General features: G+C 48.1%; 1 protein-coding gene across 1 annotated transcript in view; it reads left to right on the forward strand.

Moving 5' to 3' along the window:
• CDC5L (cell division cycle 5 like) overlaps window positions 1-23,955 on the forward strand; it is a 253,054-nt gene extending 229,099 nt beyond the window's left edge. The window contains exon 16 of the mRNA XM_078647614.1: window positions 23,237-23,955. Within this exon, the coding sequence (XP_078503740.1) occupies window positions 23,237-23,362 (126 nt within the window). The 3' untranslated portion in view covers window positions 23,363-23,955. The remainder of the gene's footprint in view (window positions 1-23,236) is intronic.
• The last annotated feature ends 3,683 nt before the right edge of the window (window positions 23,956-27,638 follow it).

Consider the following 27,638-nt stretch of genomic DNA (forward strand, 5'->3'; position numbering starts at 1 on the left):
TGTTAATGCAAGGTGGTACTGATCGGTGCAGTGCAAAAAAATATATATACAAATAGTGCAGTGGCTAAAATGACTGTCAAGGCAAACAAAGACCTTTATTAGAGCTCACCTGGACGTCAGATTAAAAATAGTGTAATGACAGTGTCAAATAATCACTGTCCAGTTTGCTTGGTAAAAAACAAAAAATAATCAGGCCAACATGTTTCTGCCATACTGTGTAAATACACTGGCATTCATCAGGGCCAAGCTTACAAAAATGCTACTGCAGATTACACTACCAAATGTGTAGAAATAAGAAAATACAGTGATTAAATCAAAAAACCATATTGTGTGTAGATTAAGAGTGGTCGAACACGACCATCCTACCGCATCTTCTCGAATTGCTCATGGGATGCGGTTGGTCTTCCCTGTGGAAAGAGTCAAAAGAAGACCAAAAAACCAATTGAATAACTACGTGGCGCCTAGTAAAACATAGTCAAACTAACTTAAGTGAATATGCCCAAGGCACTACGTGTTAATACTAAGCATAACTAGCAAACATACCAGCAACCTCGGCCAGATCAATCACTCATATTTGATGATCCATTCAGTGGTGCGAGAGGTAACGTCACCACACAATTCTACTGTGTAAAATTTCAAAAACAACAATGGTATATGAATTTGACACTTACCCATCAATGTGTGGGAAGTAAGCCTCACCTCACCCGGCAACTGCTCGGAAAGATAAGGCCCCGCTCTAGACATGTAAATGAAGACAGTACCTTGATCAGTTCACTGTCAAACCTACAGTACGCTGTACTGTCTACAAAACCCAATAAGTTTTCTAAATTGCCCACAAACACTCTCACCACGAAAGACCAGATGACCGCATAAGGCGAATCAATTATAATGTAACCTCAATGTATTGCAAACAAATTGCTTAGTTGTATATCCATACTGTACTTTGTGCAGCATCTGTATCTACTCAAACAATTAACTTTAATTCAATACATATACTACACTGCTGCGCAGCATCTGTACCTACTTAGCACAATTTCTCTTTAATCAACTTAAAAGAGAAAAAGAAAAAGAGGGGTAGGAGGCACAAAAGTCAACCCCACATCTCAAACCTTGTCTAGCGTCAAGAAGACAAGACGCCTACTTCACCAGACTAAGAGTCCAAGCTAGACCACCAACCACCTAACCCACACAGAACACCAAACTCACCTGTCCGTCGGTACCTCACGGCGGGTTCACGAGCCGAAGGGGAGGCACCGACGGACCGGTTTGGTCCAGTTAAATACTGGCGCTAATGGGTTGAGAGTTCCCAGCTGGTGCAGGTCCCGTAGTCGCAGCGCACATGCGCTGTCGAGACGCTATACGGCACATGCGCCTGAACGGCACAGGTGATAGTGCGCATGCGTGGCTGCAAGTCACTACCCCTGATGTAAGCACTACCCGCATCGCGCGTCTGCCTGTGGGCGCATGCGCACAGAGGGTGCGCTCGTCTAAATCTCTTGCGGCACCTGTATTCAGGCTGCTCTAAACCGCATCACATATCTGGTGTTCGCGGGCGCCTCCTGGAAACACCAGAATAATACTAACCGGCTTTTCAGGCGCCGACTCACAATATCCAATGTGATACAGACATGTTAGAAAATGTTAGCAACAACAACATGTGTGCAGTCACTACTGCCTGAGCTAATAATAAAACTGACTACGCAAGTAGGAGGGGTATCGGTCAGCGCGAAGAAGTTCGCAAATAGGAACCCCATGCACCCAAAGTCGGACGCCTTTGATTAGGGAGGCACTGCTAGGTACATGCGCTAGTTGTGTACTTCCCTATCGCTACAACTAGGTGTGCTAATCAGTATGAGACATCTATAGTAGTGCAGATGAAGATGCCCCTAGGGGTAGATGTAACCATGACCTTGGCCCAGCCAAACAATGGATGGAGCCCTCCCCAGAGAGTCCAGGCTGAGCGTACTTTGAGGCTGGAGACTACTTACAGGAAGCCTGGCTGGGCAAATGTAAATGCCTAACCCAGTCAGACAGCCCCTTAGTAATATTGGAGTCTAATGTAACCTAAAATGTGAGGGTAATTAAACAAACCCAGGCGCCCTCCCAGCCTATAGAGGTGCACATTGCTAGTGGAGAAAGCTGCAAATGGCAGCTACCACTAGGAGGGTCTGAGTGTTCACTAAGATCACGATACCTGGAGGTGCGCACTAAGTCCCCAACATAGGGACGGAAGAGTATCATCATGGCAAGTGGTGCACATGCAGGTTGAAGAGCCCGGAAAGGGTGTTCAGATAGAGAGCCACGGAATGTTGTCATTCAGTCCAATCACATCTGTTTTTAATTTGAAAATCCATCGCTGCTCTTTAACAAATAAAAAGTGCGAAACATCAGCGATGTGTGGTGGAATGTATGGCTGTTCGAGAACCACCCAAGTCAGATCCTCTGCTCTATGTTTTGCCTCAAGGAAATGATTTGTAAGGCCCGTAGATTGTTTCTTGCAGCGGATCGTACTTTTGTGTTCACTGATTCGGGCCTTGATGGCTCTCGTTGTGTGCCCGACATATTGCTTCTTGCATGGGCACGTGATCAAATAGATGAGTTTATCTGAGTTACAGTTCGTGTGTTTTGTGAGCCTCCATGGTCTCGTGGTCCCGATGTCGACCATTAGAGTCTTGCGTGTCTGTGGGCAGGCCGCACAGTTGCCACAAGGATAGTGGCCTTGTACTGGGATGGTATTCCAGAGGGTATTGGTGCACTGTATCAATTCTCTCCGTGGTCTAGTGTGAACCAGACTGTCCCGGATTGATGGTCCCCTCTTAAATGCAAATAAAGGTCGAGGTATGGTGCCCGCCCCTGAGTTCAAGATCTTCCAGTGTCTGAGTATCGTCTTCTTCACCACATTGGAGGAAGTGGTAAAAGTCTGTACCATAGTCATTCGGTCTCTGGTGCTGTCAGACCTCTTATGTTGTAGAAGGGCCTCACGGTTGTTATTAAAAGCCCTCTTGTGGGCTCTGCGTACAAGCTGATTCGGGTAGTGCCGATCCCTCAAATTCGATGCCAACTCCGCGGCATGGTGTTCGTATAAATCGTTCGAAGAGCAATTTCTTCTGACCCTAAGGAATTGGCCGATTCCTTAGGGTCAGAAGAAATTGCTCTTCGAACGATTTATACGAACACCATGCCGCGGAGTTGGCATCGAATTTGAGGGATCGGCACTACCCGAATCAGCTTGTACGCAGAGCCCACAAGAGGGCTTTTAATAACAACCGTGAGGCCCTTCTACAACATAAGAGGTCTGACAGCACCAGAGACCGAATGACTATGGTACAGACTTTTACCACTTCCTCCAATGTGGTGAAGAAGACGATACTCAGACACTGGAAGATCTTGAACTCAGGGGCGGGCACCATACCTCGACCTTTATTTGCATTTAAGAGGGGACCATCAATCCGGGACAGTCTGGTTCACACTAGACCACGGAGAGAATTGATACAGTGCACCAATACCCTCTGGAATACCATCCCAGTACAAGGCCACTATCCTTGTGGCAACTGTGCGGCCTGCCCACAGACACGCAAGACTCTAATGGTCGACATCGGGACCACGAGACCATGGAGGCTCACAAAACACACGAACTGTAACTCAGATAAACTCATCTATTTGATCACGTGCCCATGCAAGAAGCAATATGTCGGGCACACAACGAGAGCCATCAAGGCCCGAATCAGTGAACACAAAAGTACGATCCGCTGCAAGAAACAATCTACGGGCCTTACAAATCATTTCCTTGAGGCAAAACATAGAGCAGAGGATCTGACTTGGGTGGTTCTCGAACAGCCATACATTCCACCACACATCGCTGATGTTTCGCACTTTTTATTTGTTAAAGAGCAGCGATGGATTTTCAAATTAAAAACAGATGTGATTGGACTGAATGACAACATTCCGTGGCTCTCTATCTGAACACCCTTTCCGGGCTCTTCAACCTCCATGTGCACCACTTGCCATGATGATACTCTTCCGTCCCTATGTTGGGGACTTAGTGCGCACCTCCAGGTATCGTGATCTTAGTGAACACTCAGACCCTCCTAGTGGTAGCTGCCACTTGCAGCTTTCTCCACTAGCAATGTGCACCTCTATAGGCTGGGAGGGCGCCTGGGTTTGTTTAATTACCCTCACATTCTAGGTTACATTAGACTCCAATATTACTAAGGGGCTGTCTGACTGGGTTAGGCATTTACATTTGCCCAGCCAGGCTTCCTGTAAGTAGTCTCCAGCCTCAAAGTACGCTCAGCCTGGACTCTCTGGGGAGGGCTCCATCCATTGTTTGGCTGGGCCAAGGTCATGGTTACATCTACCCCTAGGGGCATCTTCATCTGCACTACTATAGATGTCTCATACTGATTAGCACACCTAGTTGTAGCGATAGGGAAGTACACAACTAGCGCATGTACCTAGCAGTGCCTCCCTAATCAAAGGCGTCCGACTTTGGGTGCATGGGGTTCCTATTTGCGAACTTCTTCGCGCTGACCGATACCCCTCCTACTTGCGTAGTCAGTTTTATTATTAGCTCAGGCAGTAGTGACTGCACACATGTTGTTGTTGCTAACATTTTCTAACATGTCTGTATCACATTGGATATTGTGAGTCGGCGCCTGAAAAGCCGGTTAGTATTATTCTGGTGTTTCCAGGAGGCGCCCGCGAACACCAGATATGTGATGCGGTTTAGAGCAGCCTGAATACAGGTGCCGCGAGAGATTTAGACGAGCGCACCCTCTGTGCGCATGCGCCCACAGGCAGACGCGCGATGCGGGTAGTGCTTATATCAGGGGTAGTGACTTGCAGCCACGCATGCGCACTATCACCTGTGCCGTTCAGGCGCATGTGCCGTGTAGCGTCTCGACAGCGCATGTGCGCTGCGACTACGGGACCTGCACCAGCTGGGAACTCTCAACCCATTAGCGCCAGTATTTAACTGGACCAAACCGGTCCGTCGGTGCCTCCCCTTCGGCTCGTGAACCCGCCGTGAGGTACCGACGGACAGGTGAGTTTGGTGTTCTGTGTGGGTTAGGTGGTTGGTGGTCTAGCTTGGACTCTTAGTCTGGTGAAGTAGGCGTCTTGTCTTCTTGACGCTAGACAAGGTTTGAGATGTGGGGTTGACTTTTGTGCCTCCTACCCCTCTTTTTCTTTTTCTCTTTTAAGTTGATTAAAGAGAAATTGTGCTAAGTAGGTACAGATGCTGCGCAGCAGTGTAGTATATGTATTGAATTAAAGTTAATTGTTTGAGTAGATACAGATGCTGCACAAAGTACAGTATGGATATACAACTAAGCAATTTGTTTGCAATACATTGAGGTTACATTATAATTGATTCGCCTTATGCGGTCATCTGGTCTTTCGTGGTGAGAGTGTTTGTGGGCAATTTAGAAAACTTATTGGGTTTTGTAGACAGTACAGCGTACTGTAGGTTTGACAGTGAACTGATCAAGGTACTGTCTTCATTTACATGTCTAGAGCGGGGCCTTATCTTTCCGAGCAGTTGCCGGGTGAGGTGAGGCTTACTTCCCACACATTGATGGGTAAGTGTCAAATTCATATACCATTGTTGTTTTTGAAATTTTACACAGTAGAATTGTGTGGTGACGTTACCTCTCGCACCACTGAATGGATCATCAAATATGAGTGATTGATCTGGCCGAGGTTGCTGGTATGTTTGCTAGTTATGCTTAGTATTAACACGTAGTGCCTTGGGCATATTCACTTAAGTTAGTTTGACTATGTTTTACTAGGCGCCACGTAGTTATTCAATTGGTTTTTTGGTCTTCTTTTGACTCTTTCCACAGGGAAGACCAACCGCAACCCATGAGCAATTCGAGAAGATGCGGTAGGATGGTCGTGTTCGACCACTCTTAATCTACACACAATATGGTTTTTTGATTTAATCACTGTATTTTCTTATTTCTACACATTTGGTAGTGTAATCTGCAGTAGCATTTTTGTAAGCTTGGCCCTGATGAATGCCAGTGTATTTACACAGTATGGCAGAAACATGTTGGCCTGATTATTTTTTGTTTTTTACCAAGCAAACTGGACAGTGATTATTTGACACTGTCATTACACTATTTTTAATCTGACGTCCAGGTGAGCTCTAATAAAGGTCTTTGTTTGCCTTGACAGTCATTTTAGCCACTGCACTATTTGTATATATATTTTTTTGCACTGCACCGATCAGTACCACCTTGCATTAACATTTGCGGTATCCAGACCATGACTTAGTCATGCATTGCCAATACACACCTGGGCGTTTGCAGACTAACCATGGCCTGAGTGTCCTACATGATGAGGCTCCGCCATTTGGGTGGTCTGATAGGACTTAAACCAGCAATTGTTGATAGTCAATGTGTTTGATCTATCTGGTTGTTGGGTGTCTTTGCTTATTCTAGCGCGCTTTCTGAGCACCTCGGCGTTATCCGACTGGCAGGTACCTTTGTTCTGTACGAAACCCAGGTTTGCCAACAAACGGAGTCGTAACCTGTGGGACATTCTTGTCCACACAAGAACACCACCCGCCAAACAACGTGAAAGAGCAAACCTATGGGGTAATGCTCCAATCACTGGCCACTACCCATGTGGCTCTTGCTCAGTGTGTAGCTTAACCCAACCAACAAAAGAACTACAACTTCTCACAAACTTTAAGTGGAAGATACTAAAATACACTAATTGCAACACCAGTCATGTGGTGTATATGATCACCTGCCCCTGTCATTTGAGATACATCGGTATGACATGCAGAAAAGTTAAACAAAGGATCGGAGAGCACCGGAGCAATGTAAAATGTAAAACAAGCACCACGAAAATGGCCAGTCACTACTTAGAAAGAGGCCATACAGTGGAAGAACTTAACTGGGTGGTTTTAGAAACCCTAGAGAATAAGGATCCATCGTTTGGGCACAGATACCAGAGGTCTGAACGACAATATCCCCAGGCTAAGTCTGTCGAGATAAAGACCGCCAGAGTTCCAACACAAAAGCGGGAAGTTCTCCAGACATAACTCGAGTACAACTGTGGTATCCTGACCATTTGAGCAAGAACATTGAAATCTACATCAGGTTCTGTCCAAACACTGCCCACCGTAACCGCACCTTAACTAAACATAAGAGAATTGCCAAGACACGGGAGTCCATGATTTAAGGCATCTCGTCTCATGATGATTGCCAACGTTCAATAAGGGTCCGCAATGAAATCCCCATATCAGCGATGCGAGATATGATCGGTACTGCACCATAATCAACATTGCTCGTTTTACCTCGTGCACGAGGTTGCACCTAAACAGAGCTCTGTATTTGTGAATGAAAGATGAGCCTAAAGCTAGTGAGTCTCGAATCAACATTATTCCCCCTGCCCATGCTTATATCTAAAGAAGCATGATATCAAAAACATAATATCGTAAGACATCAACATCTGCATGCAAGTTCTTTTTCTCTTTCTTTCCCTCCCTCGCTCTAATATTGCAATGTAAGATACAAGAAACCAGTTTCTGGAACTTTTAAAACTAACCACAATTTACTCTTAGAAAAACGCGATCATTTAAATAATGATTCGCTTACAAACTATTAATATACACAAGCATTGAAGGTGCAATTACATTCACGAACTAGCACGTATTCCGCTAGTCCTATCTCTAGCTCTATCATCATCGAGCAGTCAAAATCAACCCGGTAGCCCTGCACGGGTACTTCCGGGTAACAAGAGGCAGCTTCAGCGTAATTCGAGGCGCGAGGACCGGAGCGTTAGGTATACGGCATCAGCTGAGACACCCCGACTTAACCGCAAGTATTTTGATATCTGAAACTAAAATACTCAATCCTCTTTCGGGTCTAGCCCCCTCGAAGCCATTGTAATACCCGAAGGAGGTGTAAGTTCTCTACACTTCAGGTATGTGAAATTGCAACATCACTCGCACTAGCAGCTTCACACGTGTTATGAGCACGCATGTTATCAATAGCGTTTTTTTTAAAAAAAATACTGAGGGTTTTGGAAATACATTTAACAGCGCATGAAAAAATTGACTTTGCATGACCACACAATTAGCATATCATTATTTATGCATGTGAATGCTACCTCCTGTATAGAATATGAACACTATCAGAAAAGCATTTGTGATTGATTAGAAGCGATCGAGTTTTTTGATTCTGCATGACCACAAAGGAATATACCAACACCAACATAACCGAAATCCTTTGCATGGAACACATTTGTGGAGAAAGAGAGAGTTGACACTGCCAGTTACTGGGGGCTTATAAAGTATTGTCATTTTAAGTTGCGTCAAAATTGACTTCCTGAACTGTAGTGAATTACTACTTTGTGTGTCTCCATTTACCCCTACCCATGTTTGTTTTATGTCATTACATTTGTTTACATTGTTTGTCCACAGGTACATTGAGACCATTAGAAAGAAACAGGTTGATAATTTCCCTTTTCTCACACTTGATTGCAATACTACTGTAGACTTGCGCCACTCTCACTCACCACGATTGGTCCTGAAGAAAGCCCATAAGTCCGAATTCCGGCTAATGGGACTGAAACATGTCGGCCATTTTTATTATTCACTAAGTGCTAGCGCGTTCTGAAATCCTAATCTTTTAAATAGAACGCACTATTTTTGAAGCATTCCTCTAGAGGGGCTACCCAAACCCAGAATTAATCAAGTTCAATATCTGGCTGTACGGGTATTTTTAATTGAACCCTGTCCACATCACTGGGTCACTACTCTTTTTATCATGGGTAAGATCCTCCTGGTGGAGGCTGCATACCAAAACACTAACCCTATGATTATGCACACACATGTATGAAGAGCGGAGAATCAAGATATACCGCTACCCACACTTCCCAACACGTGCATGAGGGTTTTTTATCGGAGACACTTTACCTTTCCCTTGCATACCCTGGTTCATGCAGGACAAGTGATCCTTCCCCATTGGTTATTTGGATATGCATACAGACACAGTAGAGGAAGACTTCATACTAGATACATTTGACAATTCAAAAAGATCTCCATGCATTTTACCCATGCTCAAAGGAGTGATTAAACACCCCCCTGAGGTTTTCAAAGACCCAGTTAGAACTCTGGTCATTAACTCAAGAATAGAGAATATAAAGCAGCACCCTCGGATCCAGCTTACATTAAAGGCCCAGTTCACCTAGGCTCACTTGTAGTGTCAAACGCATGCAAAAGGGCTAACTCACAAACGTCAGGTGAGGCTCCCCCACCTGACAAAGAGTCTAAACTCCTTGATGCGTCAGGGAAGAGAACCGCCTCACAAGCAGCAAACATGTGGCGTATCGCCAATACACAAGCATTATTGGCACGTTACGACCGAGCACACTATGATGAACTAGAGTCACTGATGCAGCACCTCCCGGATAAGTACAAAGATAGAGCTAATGAGCTTATCCAAGAAGGGAAAAATATTACTAACACCTCAATTCTTTGTGCACTTGACGCAGCAGACACCGCCTCCAGGGCAGTTAACACAAGTGTTTTGCTGCGTAGACATGCATGGCTACGCATATCAGGTTTTAAACCCGAAGTCCAAAGTGCTATTCTCAATCAACCCTTTGATGAGCAACACTTATTCGGACCCAATGTGGACGTATCCGTCGAAAAAATGAAGGATACAGACACAGCAAAATCTATGGGAGCCTTGCAGTCGCAAGCTCCCAGACGTTCATTTCGACGCTCATCCTATAGAGGTAACAGAGGATACAGCCACAGCTTCCACCTCCTACAAAGCCCCCACACAATCTACATATAGTAAGGGCTACCAAAGGGGTGGTTACAGAGGTAACAACAACAAGGGCAGAGGCAAGACCTACAATTCCCGCTCTGCCTCCACCCCTACCCAATGACTCCCCTCCCCTTCCCCCGCCCCATTCCACTCCGGTCGGGGGAAGACTACAGCAATATCTACCAGCCTGGGAAAACATCACATCAGACAGGTGGGATCTTCAAATAATCCAGTCAGGTTACTGTTTAGAACTAAGATCCCCCACCCCAAACATACCACCCAGACAGCATCCAATGTCACAAGAACATTTGACACTGCTCAGACAGGAAGTAGTATCTCTCCTGCAGAAAAATGCAATAGAAATAGTTCCAAAGCATCAGCACAACAAGGGAGTATACTCCCTATATTTCTTAATTCCAAAGAAGGACGGATTTCTGAAACCTATTCTAGACCTCAGACCTCTAAACATTTACATACAGTCAGACCATTTTCATATGGTCACACTTCAACACGTCCTTCCGCTCCTGTTACAAAAGGACTTCCTTGTAACTGTAGATATCAAGACGTCTACTTCCACATTCCTATCCACACAGCGCACAGAAAATATCTCAGATTTGTGCTAGACGGGCAGCACTACCAGTTCAAAGTGCTCCCATTCGGAGTCACAACAGCACCAAGAGTGTTTACCAAATGCCTAGCAGGCGTAGCAGCACATCTAAGAAGACCGAGAGATTCACGTCTTCCCATATCTGGACGACTAGCTCATAAAAGCACGCTCATACTGCCAGTGTGTACAACACACTCACGCCACAATTCTACTACTCCACAACTTGGGATTCACAGTAAATCACACCAAGTCACATCTGTTACCCTTGCACAAAAAACAATACCTCAGTGCTACAATAAAGACCAAATTAACACTAGCTTATCCCTCTCCAGCCAGGATAACAAGTGTACAAACGCTACTAACAAAATTCAAACCACAACACTCGCTTCCAGCTCGAGTGTTCATGCAACTCATAGGAATGATGGCATCTTGCATATTTTTAGTACCTCACGCAAGACTGCAAATGCGTCCACTTCAAGAAGGCCTAGCACGACAATGGAACCAGGCTCATGGTCAATTAACAGACCTAGTGTTGATAGACAGTCGGACTCATCGCTCTCTGCAATTGTGGAGCACAAAAAACCTTTCAAAGGGCCGACCGTTCCTAGAGCCAGTTCCCCAAATAATCATGACAGCGGACGTGTCGCTCTCCGGCTGGGGAGCTAACCTACTGCATCACACCATGCAAAGCAGGTGGCCCCCGAACAAAAGCTACTCCACATCAGCCACTTAGAGTTGCTAGCTGTCTTTCTAGCCCTAAAAGCATTTCAAACTCAAGTGTCAGGCAAAGCTGTCCTAGTCCGCACAGACAATATGACAGCGATGTACTACATAAACAAACAAGGCGGGACACACTCTCTGCAGCTCTCTCAGTTAGCACTGCAGATATGGAGATGGGCTATCCCTCTAAAGATCTTCCTCTTAGCCCAACATGTCCCAGGAGTACAAAACACCATGGCAGATCTACTAAGTCGACAAACGCAGCAGATCCACGAGTGGGAACTTCATCCGCAAGTTCTTCAGCGATTTTTCCAAACGTGGGGACAACCTCAGATAGACCTCTTCGCCACCCACAAAAATGCAAAATGCCCAAACTTCGCCGCCAGATACCCACACCCATTGTCCAAAGGCAATGCGATATGGATGAACTGGTCAGGACGATTTCCGTACGCTTTTTCTCCTCTCCCACTACTTCCATTAGTGGTACGCAAACTACAGCAACATTCCCGAACACTCATTCTAGTTGCTCCAACTTGGGCCAGACAACCGTGGTACACCACACTGCTGCAACTATCTGTAGTGCCACACCAAAAACTAAGCCCATCTCCACGCCTATTAACGCAGAACCATGGAGAGATCAGACACCCGGACCCAGCTTAGCTCAACCTGGTGATCTGGCTCCTGAAGTCATAGAGTTTGGTTACCTTAACCTTCCTCAAGAATGTATGAACGTCATCAAAGAAGCTAGACGTCCCACTACCAGAGCATGTTATGCTGCTAAGTGGAAAAGGTTTGTGATATACTGTCAAAACAATCACATAAACCCCCTGGATGTGTCTATTCAACACATCATAGGATACCTCCTAAACCTTCAAAAGTATAACTTAGCATACACATCTATCAGGTTACACCTTGCTGCTATAGCAGCATACTTACAAAATAGACAACATCTATCTCTATTTAGAGTACCAGCTATAAAAGCTTTCATGGAAGGGCTGAAAAGAATAATCCCTCCCAGAATACCACCTTCACCAGTGTGGAACTTAAACGCCGTTCTCACACGTCTCGTGGGACCGCCCTTTGAACCTTTACACATGTGAATTGCAATTCCTAACTTGGAAAGTACCTTTCCTAGTAGCCATTACTTCTCTTAGAAGAGTAAGCGAACTGCAAGCATTTACCATTCAAGAACCTTTTCTGCAAATCCATCATAACAAAGTGGTTCTTCGTACTAATCCTAAATTCCTTCCAAAAGTCTTTCACCATTCCATCTAAATCGATCTGTGGAGCTGCCCGTATTCTTCTCGCAGCCACAAACAGTCGCTGAAAGAGCTCTACACACTTTAGATGTTAAAAGAGCGCTACTTTATTACATGGAAAGAACACAAAGTTTTCGCAAAACAAAACAACTTTTTGTGTCCTTTTCACCACTACATAAAGGAAATCCCAAATCAAAATCTGGAATTGCAAGGTGGATTGTCAAATGCATACAAATTTGTTACCAGAAAGCCGAGCGTGCGTTAACAATTCCCCAAAAAGCCCATTCTACAAGAAAGTTAGGGGCTTCTATGGCATTCTTAGGGAACATTCCCTTAGATGACATATGCAAAGCAGCTACATGGTCTACACCGCACACATTCACAAAACACTATTGTGCAGATGTGCAAACTAAGCAACAAGCCACTGTGGGCCAGGCTGTACAAAAAAACTCTATTTCAAACAACTGCAACAGATAGGGGCGGTCGCCGCTAAGGTGGGTACTGCTTTACAATCTATGCATAGTGTGTAATCTGCAGCTCATATGCCTCGAACGGAAAATGCTACTTACCAGTATGCATCTGTTCTTGGCATGTAGAGCTGCAGAGTTGCACACGCCCACCCGCCTCCCCGGCTACCTTTATCTGTTCCAGTATTATCTTAATTAGATACAAACTACATGGACATCACTACTTCTTGTACAGCTCCATCACTTCCCTAATGGCGAAAAACAATCTGGGGATGGAGCCGATGCCCATGCGCAGTATCATCCAAAGGAGGAGTCACCTATCCCGTGACTTCCAAAGACTTTTCTACAACAAAACAAACTGCAAACATCCGGGCCCAACACTAGGTGGCCATCTATGCATAGTGTGTAACTCTACAGCTCTACATGCCAAGAACAGATGCATACTGGTAAGTAGCATTTTCCTTTTATAGTACACAACGTTCAATGATCAAGTTAAATAGTTCTGATAGATACATCTGCCAGTGGATTCCTCACCTTGTGAATATCCCCTGCGCAGCAGCCAATCGGAAACTTTTGTAGCTCTCCACGCTGGCGAGGTCATGGACGACGTCACAGAGGGTACGACTCCGCTCGCTACCCCGCTGACGTCCCTGGATCCATAATAGGGCCTCGTCGGCGTGATGACGTCAGTTCCCTTTTTTCCGCGGCGGCGACGCCAACGGTTTCTTGGGACTCTCCGTAGTAGCATTGGTATTATAGTTATTGTCTGTTTTTCTCGTTGCCTTTTGAAGAGGTCTGGGAAAAAAACTGGTTTCAAGCCCTGCAGGGAGTGCGGTAAGCAGATGTCCATCACTGACCCGCACGAGGATTGCGTATGGTGGTTGTCTTCCGATCACGACGTCGATGAATGTGCGTGTTGCAGGAAGATGACCTCTAAGGCATTAAAGGAAAGGGAGGCAAAGTTATTTATTGCCAAAATGAAGAAGAATAAGAAGGCGAGTAAAAGAAGATCGAGGTCTCGTTCCGAATCCAGATCGGGTTCGAAGTCGGCGTCGGGACATTCGAAGTCGAAGAGACATAAGAGAAAGAAGCACTCTTTTGGCGTCACTCTGATAAGGAACCGGCGCCGAAGTCATCTACTCCTCGACGTCACGGAGGTGAGGTCGATCCTTCTCATTCAAATCTGGTCTCGCCAGAGAAGGAAGTGACTCCTGAAGTCGAAGTCTCTCCATCACCGACGCCGGCTCCTTCGGATTCGGTCCATTCTTCGGATCTGGGTGAAGCCGAGCAAGAACATCAGGAGCACCCTGAAGAGGTTCCTTTGTCGGCGACGGCGGGCCCGACTCCAGGTACACCGGCTTCAGAGCCGGCGCCGGGAAATTATCCTCCTTTCCCGGCTCCAGGTCAAGACCCATCACACTATCTTAACGCTATGTATGGTGTCTTTGCAAGGGCCACATACCCCTCTGGTGAGCCTGCGGGCCCCATGGGTCCTTTTGCCTACAATTTGGGTGTTCCTCAGGCATATGCCCAGGCTCCATTCATGCCCTTTCTTCCAGCTACGCCGTCCTGGAATTTTCCGGCGCCGTATCGAGAATCTTCGGCGCAGTCTGTTCGTCCTCGTTCAGCGCAGGCGGCGCCGTCGGATCTGCGTTCGACGCCGGTCCCGAATCTGATGAAGTCGGTTGTGGATCCATCGACTCCAGTCCCGAGGATCCGCTCCAGGAGGGAGGCCCAAAGAGTTGTGGAAGAGGCACGCTATCGGCAGGAGATGGAGGAAGGTGAACTCCCTGATTCTGAGGACTATTTTGCAGAATTAAAAGATGCAAGTGGTCTTGATGTTTCCCCTGATTGGGATTTTTCTTCTGGTTCAGATGCTCCTTCGAAGGAGGTAGCCCCATATCACACAGTTGTGAGAAAAGCTGCTGAATTATTGGACATTAATCTTCCTTCCACCGAATTTAAGTCCAATCTATTGACTGAATGAAGTGTTGCATTCTCCATCCTCTGTAACTGAGCCTTTGTTACTGTTTAATGTGGCAATTCTGGAGCCAGTGTTGGAGGTTTGAAAAGAAGCCTTTGTCTGCTCCTGCAGTCTCCAGGACTGTGGCACGGAAATATAGGGTGGCACCAGAGGATCCAGAATTTTTGTCAGCTCACCCTTTGCCTTAGAGTCTTGTAGTTCAGGCGGCTTGCTCGAAGAGGTCTTCAGGAGCTTTCCCTCAGGTTCCACCTGACAAGGAGTCAAAACGGATTGACCAGTCTGCTAAGAAGGTCTTTTCATCTGCGAGCATGGCACTGAAATCAACAAATGCAACTTGCTTGATGGGAAGGTATATCCATGCCTTGATGGATTCCTCTAAACAGTTGCTGCCAAAACTGTCTGATGAAGACAGGAAGAACTTTCAGGAGGTTTTGGATGATACCCAGGCTGCTGCGCGCCGGGTCATTCAAAGTGGCCTGGATACGGCTGACTCGGTGGCTAGAATTATGGGCTCTGCAGAGGCTACGAGAAGGGGAGCTTGGTTGAAGTCTTCAGACTTTTCTCAGGATGTGCAGGTAACTTTGTTGGACTTACCTTTTGATGGTAAGGGTCTGTTTGGTAAGAAGGCTGATGCCGCAATTGAAAGATTCAAAGATAGTAAGGCCACGGCAAGATCACTTGGCTTGCAGACCCAATCCAGAGGTTCCTTTCGTAGATACAGAGGATTTGGGAAGTCATCCTTTCGTTCGCAAGGGCAGCCTCGTCATCAGCAACAGCAACAAAATACGCTGTATAAATCTTATAGAGGAAGAAACCGAGGTCGTCCACGAGGTCGTCAACCCTCCTCCTCCTCTTTCTCTACCTCTCCTCCTATCGCCGCAGCAAAGCAGCCCTAGATTCCCCATTCCCAGTCATGTTGGTCCTGTGGGGGGTCGGCTTACCCATTTTGTGCGGGATTGGGAATCTGTCACTACAGACCAATGGGTTCTCAATCTTGTGGCAAATGGGTATGCTCTTCCCTTCAGGGAATTCCCTCCAAATTACCCTCCTTGTCAAGGTGCTTGCTCAGAGGAACATCTCCGTCTCCTTCAGGAGGAGGTTCTGACCTTGTTAAAGAAAGGCGCGATAGAGGTGGTTCCAGAGCAGGAAATGGGTCAGGGATGCTACTCCCGGTATTTCCTAATTCCCAAGAAGGATGGCAGGCTTCGCCCAATCCTGGATCTCAGGATCTTGAATCTTTATTTGAAACAAGAGAAGTTCAAGATGCTTACCCTTGCGCAGGTCCTTCAGGTGCTGCTGAAAGAAGACTGGATGGTGTTGCTCGACTTGCAGGACGCGTATTTTTATATCCCGATCCTGGAGTCGCACAGGAAGTATCTCCCTTTCACGGTGGGGTCGCAACATTATCAGTTTGCGGTCCTTCCGTTTGGAATTACAACTGCACCTCGAGTTTTTACCAAGGTGATGGCAGTGGTGGCAGCCCATCTCAGGAGGGCGGGGATTCCTGTATTCCTCTATCTGGACGACTAGCTGATCAAAGCAGAGTCTCCAGAGAAGGTGCTCCATTATCTGCAAGAGACAACTCAGTTGTTGTATAGGTTGGGTTTTTCGATAAATGTACCCAAGTCTCACTTGGTGCCCTCACAGCGCAACCTGTTTATAGGAGCAGTACTGGACACTACTGTTTGTTGAGCATTCCCTCCACCTCAAAGGATTCTGGACATTCAGGAAATGATTCCTTTGTTTTACAATGGAGCGGTCGTTCCAGTCCTGGAGGTCCTTCGCCTGCTCGGTCTGTTTGCTTCCTGCATTCTGCTGGTCAACCATACACGCTGGCACATGAGAGCGCTCCAGTGGTGCCTCCGCAGGCAGTGGTATCAGTACAATGGAGTTCTCAGGGAGTCTGTGAGGATCTCCAGAGAAACAGCAGCGGATCTGTCTTGGTGGTGCGTGGAGGGCAATCTGTCTCAAGGAAAGCCTTTTCATCTGCCTCCATCGGTTGCCATAGTGATAACGGATGCCTCCACTTTAGGGTGGGGTGCTCATCTGGGGGATCTGGAGATCAAGGGTATTTGGTCTCCAGAGGAAAGGTTGCTTCACATCAACCTTCTGGAATTGAGGGGGATTCGTTTAGCACTGAAGACCATCCTCCCTCCCCTCGCGGTCAGTCGGTTCAGGTCCTGACGGACAACACGACCGCGATGTGGTATGTCAACAAGCAGGGAGGAGTGGGGTCGCATCTTCTCTGCAGAGAAGCTCTGCGTCTCTGGTCCTGGGTTCAGGACCACCAGATTTGTCTGATAGCAAATCATCTGGCCGGAGTTCTGAACGTTCGTGCAGACGGTCTCAGTCGGCAGTTCTCTGCCGACCACGAGTGGAGGCTTCACCCAGAGGTGGTTTGTCACGTCTTCCGGACTTGGGGAACTCCTCAGGTGGACCTGTTCGCCACTCTCGAACGCTCACTGCCCGTCATTCTGCAGTCTCCAGTATCCTTTGCAGGGAGCGTTGGGGGACACGTTTCAGTTGAGTTGGGGCACACAACTCCTTTACGCGTTTCCTCCCATACACTTGATCCCTCGGGTTCTGAGGAAGATTCGCCAAGACCGGGCCCAAGTTATATTGGTCGCCCCGGATTGGCCAAGAAGGGTGTGGTACACAGATCTTCTCCACCTATTCTCGTGCCCGCCGCTCTGTCTCCCTCTCAGGGCAGATCTCCTCTCTCAGATAGAGGGGCAGGTTCTACACCCCCACCTCCAGACCTTACACTTTCATGCCTGGAGATTGAACGGGGCAACCTGAATTCTTTTTCTCTCCCGCCTGATGTGGTGGATGTAATTCTTTCGGCCAGGCGTCTTTCCACAAAGTCAATCTATTCCTATAGGTGGTCCAAATTTGTTTCTTGGTGTGGACAGAAATCTATTGACCCCTTGAGAGCTTGTTTGTCCAACATACTTCAGTTTGCTCTTTCTTTGGCCCAGCAGGGTTTTTCTGTGACGACTGTAAAAGGTTATTTATCGGCCTTGTCGGCATTCCTTTGTTTGCCGGACCAGCCGTCTTTATTTAAGTGCTTGTTCTTTGCCGTTTCTCGTCGTGCTTTGCCCCCGCTTCCCGCCACCGCCTTGAGCCCCGCCCCTTTTCTCTTCTGTTTCCCTCCCCTCTCCCGCCTCCCAGCTGCTCCGCCCACCCGCGCACTTCGCCTTAAATGGCGACCGTGCGAACGCGCAGCGTTGACGCGCAGCGGGCGCGCCGATTGTGCGCCGAAGGCGCGCCAAAGGTAAGCCCGTCTGCGCCCGTCCGCGCCTGGACCGCGCCCAGCGCCAGGACCCCTGGCCCCCACCGACGGAAGCCGACCCGACGAACCTACAGCGCCGCCAACCTCATCGCACTCAACACCGGCCACATCCCAGGATGTCACCGAGCCGCCCCGAAGCACACCCACGGACCCTTCAGCTGCCTCGCCTGCAAGTTCACCTGCATCCGGACCTTCCCTGCACCCGCCAAGCCGAACTCCAGCAGCACCCACCTCAAGTGCATCCTGCTCAACACCCGCTCCGTCCACAGACACGCCGTAGAACTCTGGAACCTGCTCGACACCACCGCCCCCGACGTTGCCTTCATCACCGAGACCTGGATGAACGCCTCCTCAGCCCCAGCCATCGCCATCCCAGAGGGCTACAAGATCACCCGGAGGGACCGCGACAACCAGACCGGAGGAGGCATCGCCATCATCCACAGAGACACCATCCGCATCACGACCAACACCGATGACACCCTCACCACCGCTGAACACCTGCACTTCCAGATCCACACCAACCCAAAGACCACCCTCAGAGGCACCCTGATCTACCGACCCCCGGGACCACGCACACGATTCAGCGAGGACATCGCCGACTTCGTCAGCCCGCACGCTCTCCCCTCCGCCGACTACATCCTCCTGGGGGACCTCAACTTCCACCTGGAGAACAACAACGACCGCAACACCATCACCCTGCTCGACAACCTCGACAACCTCGGACTCAAGCAACTGGTGACCACCCCCACCCACCTCGCCGGACACACACTCGACGCCGTCTTCTCATCCAGCAAAGACGTCACCTTCAGCCACGCAACAGGACTCCACTGGACGGACCACAGCTGCGTCCACTTCACCTTCAGAAGAACGACGATCCACCACCTCCAGCAACAGGTTGCTCGAAGAAGCTGGAACAAGATCACAGCCGACCAGCTCACCGCCTCTCTGAGCCAGCACCCACCCGCCAACTCAGCGAACCCCAGCCAGGCCGCCGACAACCTCACGAAATGGATCAACGACTGCGCGGACGAACTCGCCCCTCTGAGAACCCCACCCAGCAGATCCTGCAGCAGAAAAACACCATGGTTCACCGACGAACTCAAGTGCTCCAAGAAGAACTGTCGAGCCCTCGAGAAAGCCTGGAGAAGGGAACCAACGACGGACAACATGACCACCCTCAAGCTCGCCACCCGGAAACACCACCAACTGATCCGCGCCACCAAGAAAAATGCATACAAGGACCGGCTGGACAACAACGCACACAACTGCAAGGAACTCTTCAACATCGTGAAAGAGCTCTCCAACCCCAACGCCGGAAACAACGACATCACCCCGTCGCAAGACCTCTGCAACTCCCTCGCGTCCTACTTCCACAACAAGATCACGGACATACACAACAGCTTCAACAACCAACCAACGCAAGCCACAACCGCAACGACGCCACCCACCACCACCCTCCGCACTTGGACCCCGATCAGCACCGAAGACACCATCCGCACCATGAACTCCATCCATTCCGGATCTCCGACTGACCCCTGCCCTCACCACGTCTTCAACAAAGCCGACGCTGTCCTCGCACCCCACCTGCGGGACATCATCAACACCTCCTTCGACTCCGCCACCTTCCCTGAGAGCTGGAAGCACGCCGAACTCAGCGCTCTACTCAAGAAACCCACAGCAGACCCCACCGACCTCAAGAACTACCGTCCCATCTCGCTCCTCCCGTTCCCGGCCAAAGTCATCGAGAAGACCGTCAACAAACAGCTGGCCGCCTTCCTCGAGACGAATGGATCCCTCGACCCCTCACAGTCCGGCTTCCGAGCGAACCACAGCACCGAGACCGCCCTCATCGCTGCCACCGATGACATCCGAGCCCTGATGGACAACGGAGAAACAGCGGCCCTCATCCTCCTAGACCTCTCCGCGGCTTTCGACACTGTCTGCCATCGCACCCTGGTGCAGCGCCTCAGCAACGTCGGAATCCAGGAGAAAGCACTGGAATGGATCATCTCCTTCCTCGACGGAAGAACACAGAGAGTCCGCCTACCACCGTACAAGTCAGAGGCCACCAAAGTCATCTGCGGCGTCCCTCAAGGATCCTCACTGAGCCCCACCCTCTTCAACGTCTACATGAGCCCCCTCGCGACCATCGCACGCCAACACAACCTCAACATCATCTCCTACGCTGACGACACCCAGCTGATCCTCTCCCTGACCAACGACCCCGCCACCGCCAGAGCCAACCTGCACGAAGGGATGAGAGACGTAGCCGAATGGATGACGACCAGCCGCCTGAAACTGAACTCGGACAAGACGGAGGTCCTCATCCTGGGCTCTTCACCCTCCGCCTGGGACGACTCCTGGTGGCCTCCCGCCCTGGGCACCGCACCCAAACCGACGGACCACGCACGCAACCTGGGCTTCATCCTGGACTCCTCCCTCTCCATGACCAGACAAGTCAACGCCGTCTCCTCGTCATGCTTCAACATCCTGCGCATGCTACGTAAGATCTTCCGGTGGATCCCCACCGAGACGAGGAAGACGGTCACCCAAGCCCTCGTCACCAGCCGACTGGACTACGGCAACGCCCTCTACGCCGGAACCACTGCCAAACTCCAGAAGAGACTCCAGCGGATCCAGAACGCCTCGGCGAGACTCATCCTCGACATCCCCCGACGCAGCCACATCTCCGGACACCTGAGAGATCTGCACTGGCTCCCGGTCAACAAGAGAATCACCTTCCGGCTCCTCACCCACGCGCACAAAGCCCTACACGACCAAGGCCCGAGCTACCTCAACAACCGGATCAACTTCTACACTCCCAAGCGCCTCCTCAGATCAACCAACCACGCCCTCGCCGCCGTCCCCCGCATCCGAAGAGCGACAACAGGAGGAAGATCCTTCTCCTACCTGGCCGCCAAGACCTGGAACTCACTTCCGACCAATCTGCGCCTGACCCAAGACCACCTCTCCTTCAGGAAGAAGCTCAAGACCTGGCTGTTCGAGCAGTAGCGGCACCCCCCCCCTCCCAGCGCCTTGAGACCCTACGGGTGAGTAGCGCGCTCTACAAATGACCTGATTGATTGATTGATTGAAGTCACCTATTGTATTGCGTTTTATAAAAGGTCTTACCAACAAATTCCCTCCAACTCCATTTTTTGTGCCTCAATGGGACTTGAATCTCGTCTTAATCTACTTGATGGGTTCACCCTTTGAACCTTTACACAAGTGTCCCATGAGACTTCTGTCTTTTAAGACTGTTTTTCTTGTAGCAATTACCTCAGCAAGGAGGGTATATGAGCTTCAAGCTCTTAGTTCAAAGCCCCCATTCCTGACCATTCATGCTGAGAGAATGGTACTTAGGAGAAGGGCTGCTTTTCTGCCTAAGGTGGTAACTCCCTTCCATCTGGGGCAGTCCATTACCCTCCCTACCTTGTATCCTCCCACTCACCCTTCCAAGGAGGAGGAGCGGCTTCACCGCCTAGACCCTAAGAGGTCGATGAGTTTCTACCTCGATAGGACTAAAGACTATCGTGTGGACGACCAGCTATTTGTTAGATTTGCTGGCTGTAAGAAAGGAAAAGCGGTGCACAAGCGCACGCTGTCGAGATTAATTATTCTGTGTATAAAGATCTGCTACGCCCTGGCTGGTGAGGAACCTCCAGAGGGTATAACGGCTCATTCTACTAGTGCAAAGTCTTCAACATCTGCTTTGGCTAGAGGTGTGCCTGTAGAGGATATTTGTAGAGCCGCGACTTGGGCCTCCCTCCACACTTTTGGGAAGCATTACTGCTTGGATACCGAGGTGAGGAGGGACGGCCACTTTGCGCGCTCTGTCCTCCAGGATTTCTTGGTATAGTAGAGTGGACACCCTCCTCCGGGAGTGGGGACTGCTGTGGGACTCTATTCACAAGGTGAGGAATCCACTGGCAGATGTATCTATCAGAAGAACAAGTTACTTAACTTCGGTAACGCTTTTTCTGGTAGATACAGTATCTGCCTGTGGATTCCTCACTGACCCACCCGCCTACCCGTTTGTCCACTCTTACATACCTGCTAAGTGTATTGTTAAAAAAAAATGTTTTAATGGATGTATTTATATGTTCATACATATTGCATTGATTTCACACTGTGTGTGCTGTTTTGAATACTGTGTACTATGTATACTATTACTGTTTATGTCGGTCCGTCCGTGTGCCTCGGGGGCACGGAAAAAAGGGCGGAACTGACGTCATCACGCCGACGAGGCCCTATTATGGATCCGGTGACGTCAGCGGGTCGCGAATAGAGTCGTACCCTCTGTGACGTCGTCCATGACCTTGCCGGCGTGGAGAGCTACAAAAGTTTCCAATTGGCTGCTGCGCAGGGGATATTCACAAGGTGAGGAATCCACAGGCAGATACTGTATCTACCAGAAAAAGCGTTACCGAAGGTAAGTAACTTGTTCTTTTGGCAAATGTCAAAAAGTCATGGAATGTTAATTCCAGTGGGCCTGTAGATGCAGAACTCAAAAACTTAAAGTTGCGCTTTTCTGTTAGAAAAGTGAGTTCTTTATAAAACAGTGCATATGTTTTTTTTTTTGTTATGTTAGGTAAATAGGCTTTATGCTATATCCTTTTGTTAGTGATAATTACCTGACATCTAATGGTATGGTTTATATATAATCAGTCAGTGGTTCCAGCTATTTTTAGCTCAATCTTGGCTAACTGCTTGATGGATTCCCTCCTGGTTTATTGACCAGGATATCTTGGTTGCTCATTTGCAGGTGTCAGTCTGTGATTAGAAGGATTGGCTTGTATGTATGGATGAGATGTGTCATTCTCTTTCTAATTGGTTACATTCTGCTAGAGGGTTTTCTTTCCGCATTTTGTGTTTTTTAAATGTGATGGGGTTATTAGCTATTTTTGTCTCTAGAATAGAGTCAAATCAATTCATTTCTTCTCTTTGTACTGACCATAAACCAACTGGATATGTTTTAGGAAGGCGTAGAAACACCAAATGTTTCTGTAACGTGCTTTGAGTTGACCAATGTTGTTTCTGATGTAATTTAAGATTATGGTGAAAAGTAAAAATGGCAGCACTAAAGAACAGGTGTCACTTTTTTTTCTTCTAATTACAGTTCCTTAAAGAAGATGTCCAGCGGCAACAAGAAAGAGAAAAAGAACTTCAGCAACGATTTGCAGATCTTATGCGTGAAAAGGAGACTTTGCAGCCAACTCCTAAGGCTGAACCCATTACTGCTTAAATGCTATTCTTGCACGGACTGTGATTTTAGCACTCTCGTTTGTCTGAAAAATAAAAATAGGTTCTTATTTGGTAACTTATAGGCTCTTAATTGCCGTCACGCTCATTTCTATTTCAAATATGTTTAGATTTAATATTAATGTATATTAAATCTTTGGATACAATTATTTGGACATATGCTCATTTAGAATCACAGTATGGAATAATGCCATTCCGGTCATTGATTAGGTTTTGGTTGTCTTTGATTCAGTGTTTGCAAACAAATGTTGTCTGCTCTACTCAAGACATTTTGCCATTATTAAAAATGGGTCGCTGTGTGTTACATGGTAGCAGTGTACTTCAAACTTGACAAATGTAAAAAATAACTTTCATGCAGTGTTTTTTTTTTGGTATATTTGGAATGTGTATGATTTGATCTGCCATGTTCCTCTTATTAGAGTATCTCCATCTGTTTAACAGATAATACAGCAATGTCATCGATGTATGAATATTGCATTGCAATTTAAATGTTCTGTACATGAAAATGTTTATTTCGTGAAGCTATTTTTATAACTGTAAATGCAATAAATCCATGTAAATGTTTTAAGGATCGTCCTCCACCAAGTAATTTGTCCGATTATTTGTTGTCTGAAATCAGAATTTGTATTCCTTCACTCTACCTCATGTCTGTGATAACTAACAACTAAATGATAACTACATGTTCGAGGCATATGAGCTGCAGATTGTACACTATGCATAGATCGCCACCTAGTGTTGGGCCCAGATGTTTGCAGTTTGTTGTTGTCCTGAAAAGTTCTTTGGAAGTGACGAGATAGGTGAATCCTCCTTAGGACCACATTGCGCATGGGCATCAGCTCCATCCCCAGATTGTTTTTTTCCGCCATCGGGCTCGGATGCATCTCCTGCGCTCCGGTTTGGAACCAAGTTTCCTTCGGTGCGCAATCCTCACCCAGTTCGACGGTATTGTCTCGATCGTGATCTACCACGCGATTCTCAACTAACTTCGAAGTCTTCGATTCCGGTCATCGACGAAGGCCTTCGGGCCTACCTAGGCCTCACTTTCTGGCTCATGGAAAGGACGCCATTCAAGAAGTGTCCTCAATCTGGGTCGAAGTTTCCCCACACCGACCTACATGAGGAGTGCGACCTGTGCCTTTCACCGGAGCACGAGGCCAAATACTGTTGGGCGTGTGCCTCATTCCACTCCAAGAAGACGATCCGGGAACGACAAGCTCGAAGAACTATGGCTCGCTCATTCGCTCTGATTCCCGACAACATCTTCGAGGAGGGCGTCAACGTGCCAGAACACCAGCACGCCGAAGAGAGTTTCAGATCCTCAGATGCCGAAGAGTCTTGACATCGAGGAGGTCACGCCAGCTCAACGGGTCGTAAGTAAGACCCTAGACCCCACCCCTTCCTCGACACCATCTAAAAAGGCTTCGGTCACACCCTCGCCTTCGGCCTCGGGTGCACACCGAGAGACTGCTTCCCACGTCCCGCCTTCGGGCCCGGCAAAGAAGACCATAAAGCCTTCAGGCGGCTCCGGCTTGAGCCAGCCTACTTCTGGTGCCGACCCAGTACCGACACCGAAGAAAAAGCCATCTTCCTCTTCCACCTCGATCGTTGCTTCGACACCCAAGCATACGGCGCCGAAGACTGGCAGCGGTTCGTTGACACCGAAACCGCACTCAAAGCAGAGTAAAAAATCAACCAAAGCTCCAGACTCACACGCATCGGAGCCGAAAAAACAGGTTCCCATTAAAGACACTTCGAAAGGGCACACTCATAAGCCAACTGCTGACTCGATGCCTAAGGAACCTACGGACCCGAAAATTTCGACGCCAAAGGATTCATCAAGCTCACAAGAGCTTTTTACACCAGATCCACAAAAAAAAACCATGTAAAAGATCCCAAAACTGGACAATTGACTCTCAGCGCCAAAAAGAGACCACTTGAGGCGCCAGCACCTCCTCCCCCTGAAAAGAAGAGACATTGTAACCTCTCCATTAAGGGTCCCCGCTCCTCCACCTCCCCATGCTGTTCCTACTCATACACCTCCTCCACCACAGCATTCACCGACACCATCTCCTAACCCAGACGATGATGTACACACAGACTCTGATTATGAAGGTGGGGGTGCACATTACCCACCACACACTAATAGTCCCCCTCAGTCACCTAATCCATGGGATGATTACAACACCCCTGATGTGCCCTATGTCCCACAGGATGATGTCTATCCTTCCAGATCTTCCCCACCAGAGGACACCATAAGTTTTAACCTGCTAGTCCAGAGAGCTGCACAATATCATGGGGTGGACTTACACACTGATGCAGTGGAGGAAGACTTCATATTAGACACTTTTGACACAACACAAAGGTCTACGGCCATCTTGCCAATGCTTAAGGGCGTCATCAAGCACGCAACAGAGGTCTTTAAAGACCCCGTTAGAGCTAGGGTCCTCAATCCCCGCATTGAGAAAAATATAAAGCTGCCCCTGCAGACCCAGCTTATATTAAAGGCCCGGCACAATTAGATTCTTTGGTGGTATCCAATGCACGTAAACGTGCTAATTCCCAAACAGGTGAAGCATCCACCACCAAACAAAGCATCTAAACTCCTTGACGATTCTGGCAAGAGAACTGCAGGACAAGCAGCTAACATCTGGCGGATTGCCAACACTCAAGCCTTGCTGGCAAGATATGACTGGGCACATTAGGACGAACTAGAGTCTCTAATGCAGCACCTACCAGACAAATACAAAAACAGGGCTAATGAACTTATACAGGAAGGTAAAAATATCACTAATACTTCCATCTGTTGTGCCCAAGACGCTGCAGATACTGCCTCACGGGCAATCCATACCAGCACCTTACTACGCAGACATGCCTGGCTACGTATTTCAGGTTTTAAACCTGAGGTGCAAAACTCTATACTTAATCAGCCATTTGATGAAACACATTTATTTGGCCCAAATGTTGACGTGTCTGGAAAAAATTAAAAAAGACACCGACACTGCAAAATCGATGGGAGCCTTGCATCAGAAAGCTCCCAGACGTTATTTTCGTTGCTCATCGTACAGAGGCAACACAAGAGGCTACTCCTCAGAAAGTCCCTCCTCTTCCTACAAGACCCCTGGCCAATCTACATTCACCAAGGGCAACCAGAGAGGGGGTTACAGGGGTAACAACAACAAAGGCAGAGGCAAAAACAAAACCTCCCGCTCTGCCTCCACCCCTACCCAATGAATTTCCTCCCCTTCCCCCCCAACATTCCACTCCTGTGGGGGGAAGACTCCAACAGTTCCTGCCTGCATGGATCAACATCACATCAGACAGGTGGGTGCAACAAATTATTCACTCAGGTTACTGTCTAGAATTACCATCTACCCCCCAACATACCATCCAAACAGCGTCCAATGTCACAAGAACATCTGTCACTGTTAAAGCAAGAAGTGGTATCTCTGCTAGAAAAAAAGTGCAATAGAACTAGTTCCTCTGCACCAGCAAAACAAGGGGGTTTACTCTCTATATTTTCTAATCCCAAAGGACGGCTCTATAAGGCCTATTCTAGACCTCAGACCACTAAACATATATATATATATACAGTCAGACCATTTTCACATGGTCACACTCCAGCATGTCCTTCCTCTCTTGTCACAAAATGACCTCCTGGCTACTCTAGACCTCAAGGACGCATACTTCCACATTCCCATTCACTAAGCTCACAGGAAATATCTCAGGTTTGTAATAGACGGGCAGCACTACCAGTTCAAAGTACTCCCATTCGGCGTCACAACAGCACCAAGGGTCTTCACCAAGTGCTTGGCAGTGGTGGCAGCGCATCTAAGAAGACAGCACATCCATGTCTTACCGTACCTTGACGACGGCTCATAAAAGCCAACTCACACAATCGATGCGTAAAACACACTCATACCACCATCCACCTGCTCCACAACTTGGGGTTCACAATAAATCACACCAAGTCTCATCTACAGCCATCCAAAGTACAACAGTACCTAGGTGCCACAATATACACCTCAACAGCGCTGGCTTCTCCCACCCCAGCAAGGATAGCCAGCATGCAAACTCTCCTAGCAAAGTTCCAGGTACAACACTCCCTCCTAGCACGAGTGTTCATGCAACTCATAGAGATGATGGCCTCTTGCATCTTCATAGTGCCCCATGCAAGACTTCAAATGCGTCTGCTACAAGAGTGCTTATCACGTCAATGGAACCAGGCTCAAGGTCAATTACCAGACCTAGTGTTGGTAGAC

The sequence above is a fragment of the Lissotriton helveticus genome, chromosome 6 (genome assembly GCF_964261635.1).
Source record: "Lissotriton helveticus chromosome 6, aLisHel1.1, whole genome shotgun sequence".
NCBI classification, from domain to species: domain Eukaryota; kingdom Metazoa; phylum Chordata; class Amphibia; order Caudata; family Salamandridae; genus Lissotriton; species Lissotriton helveticus.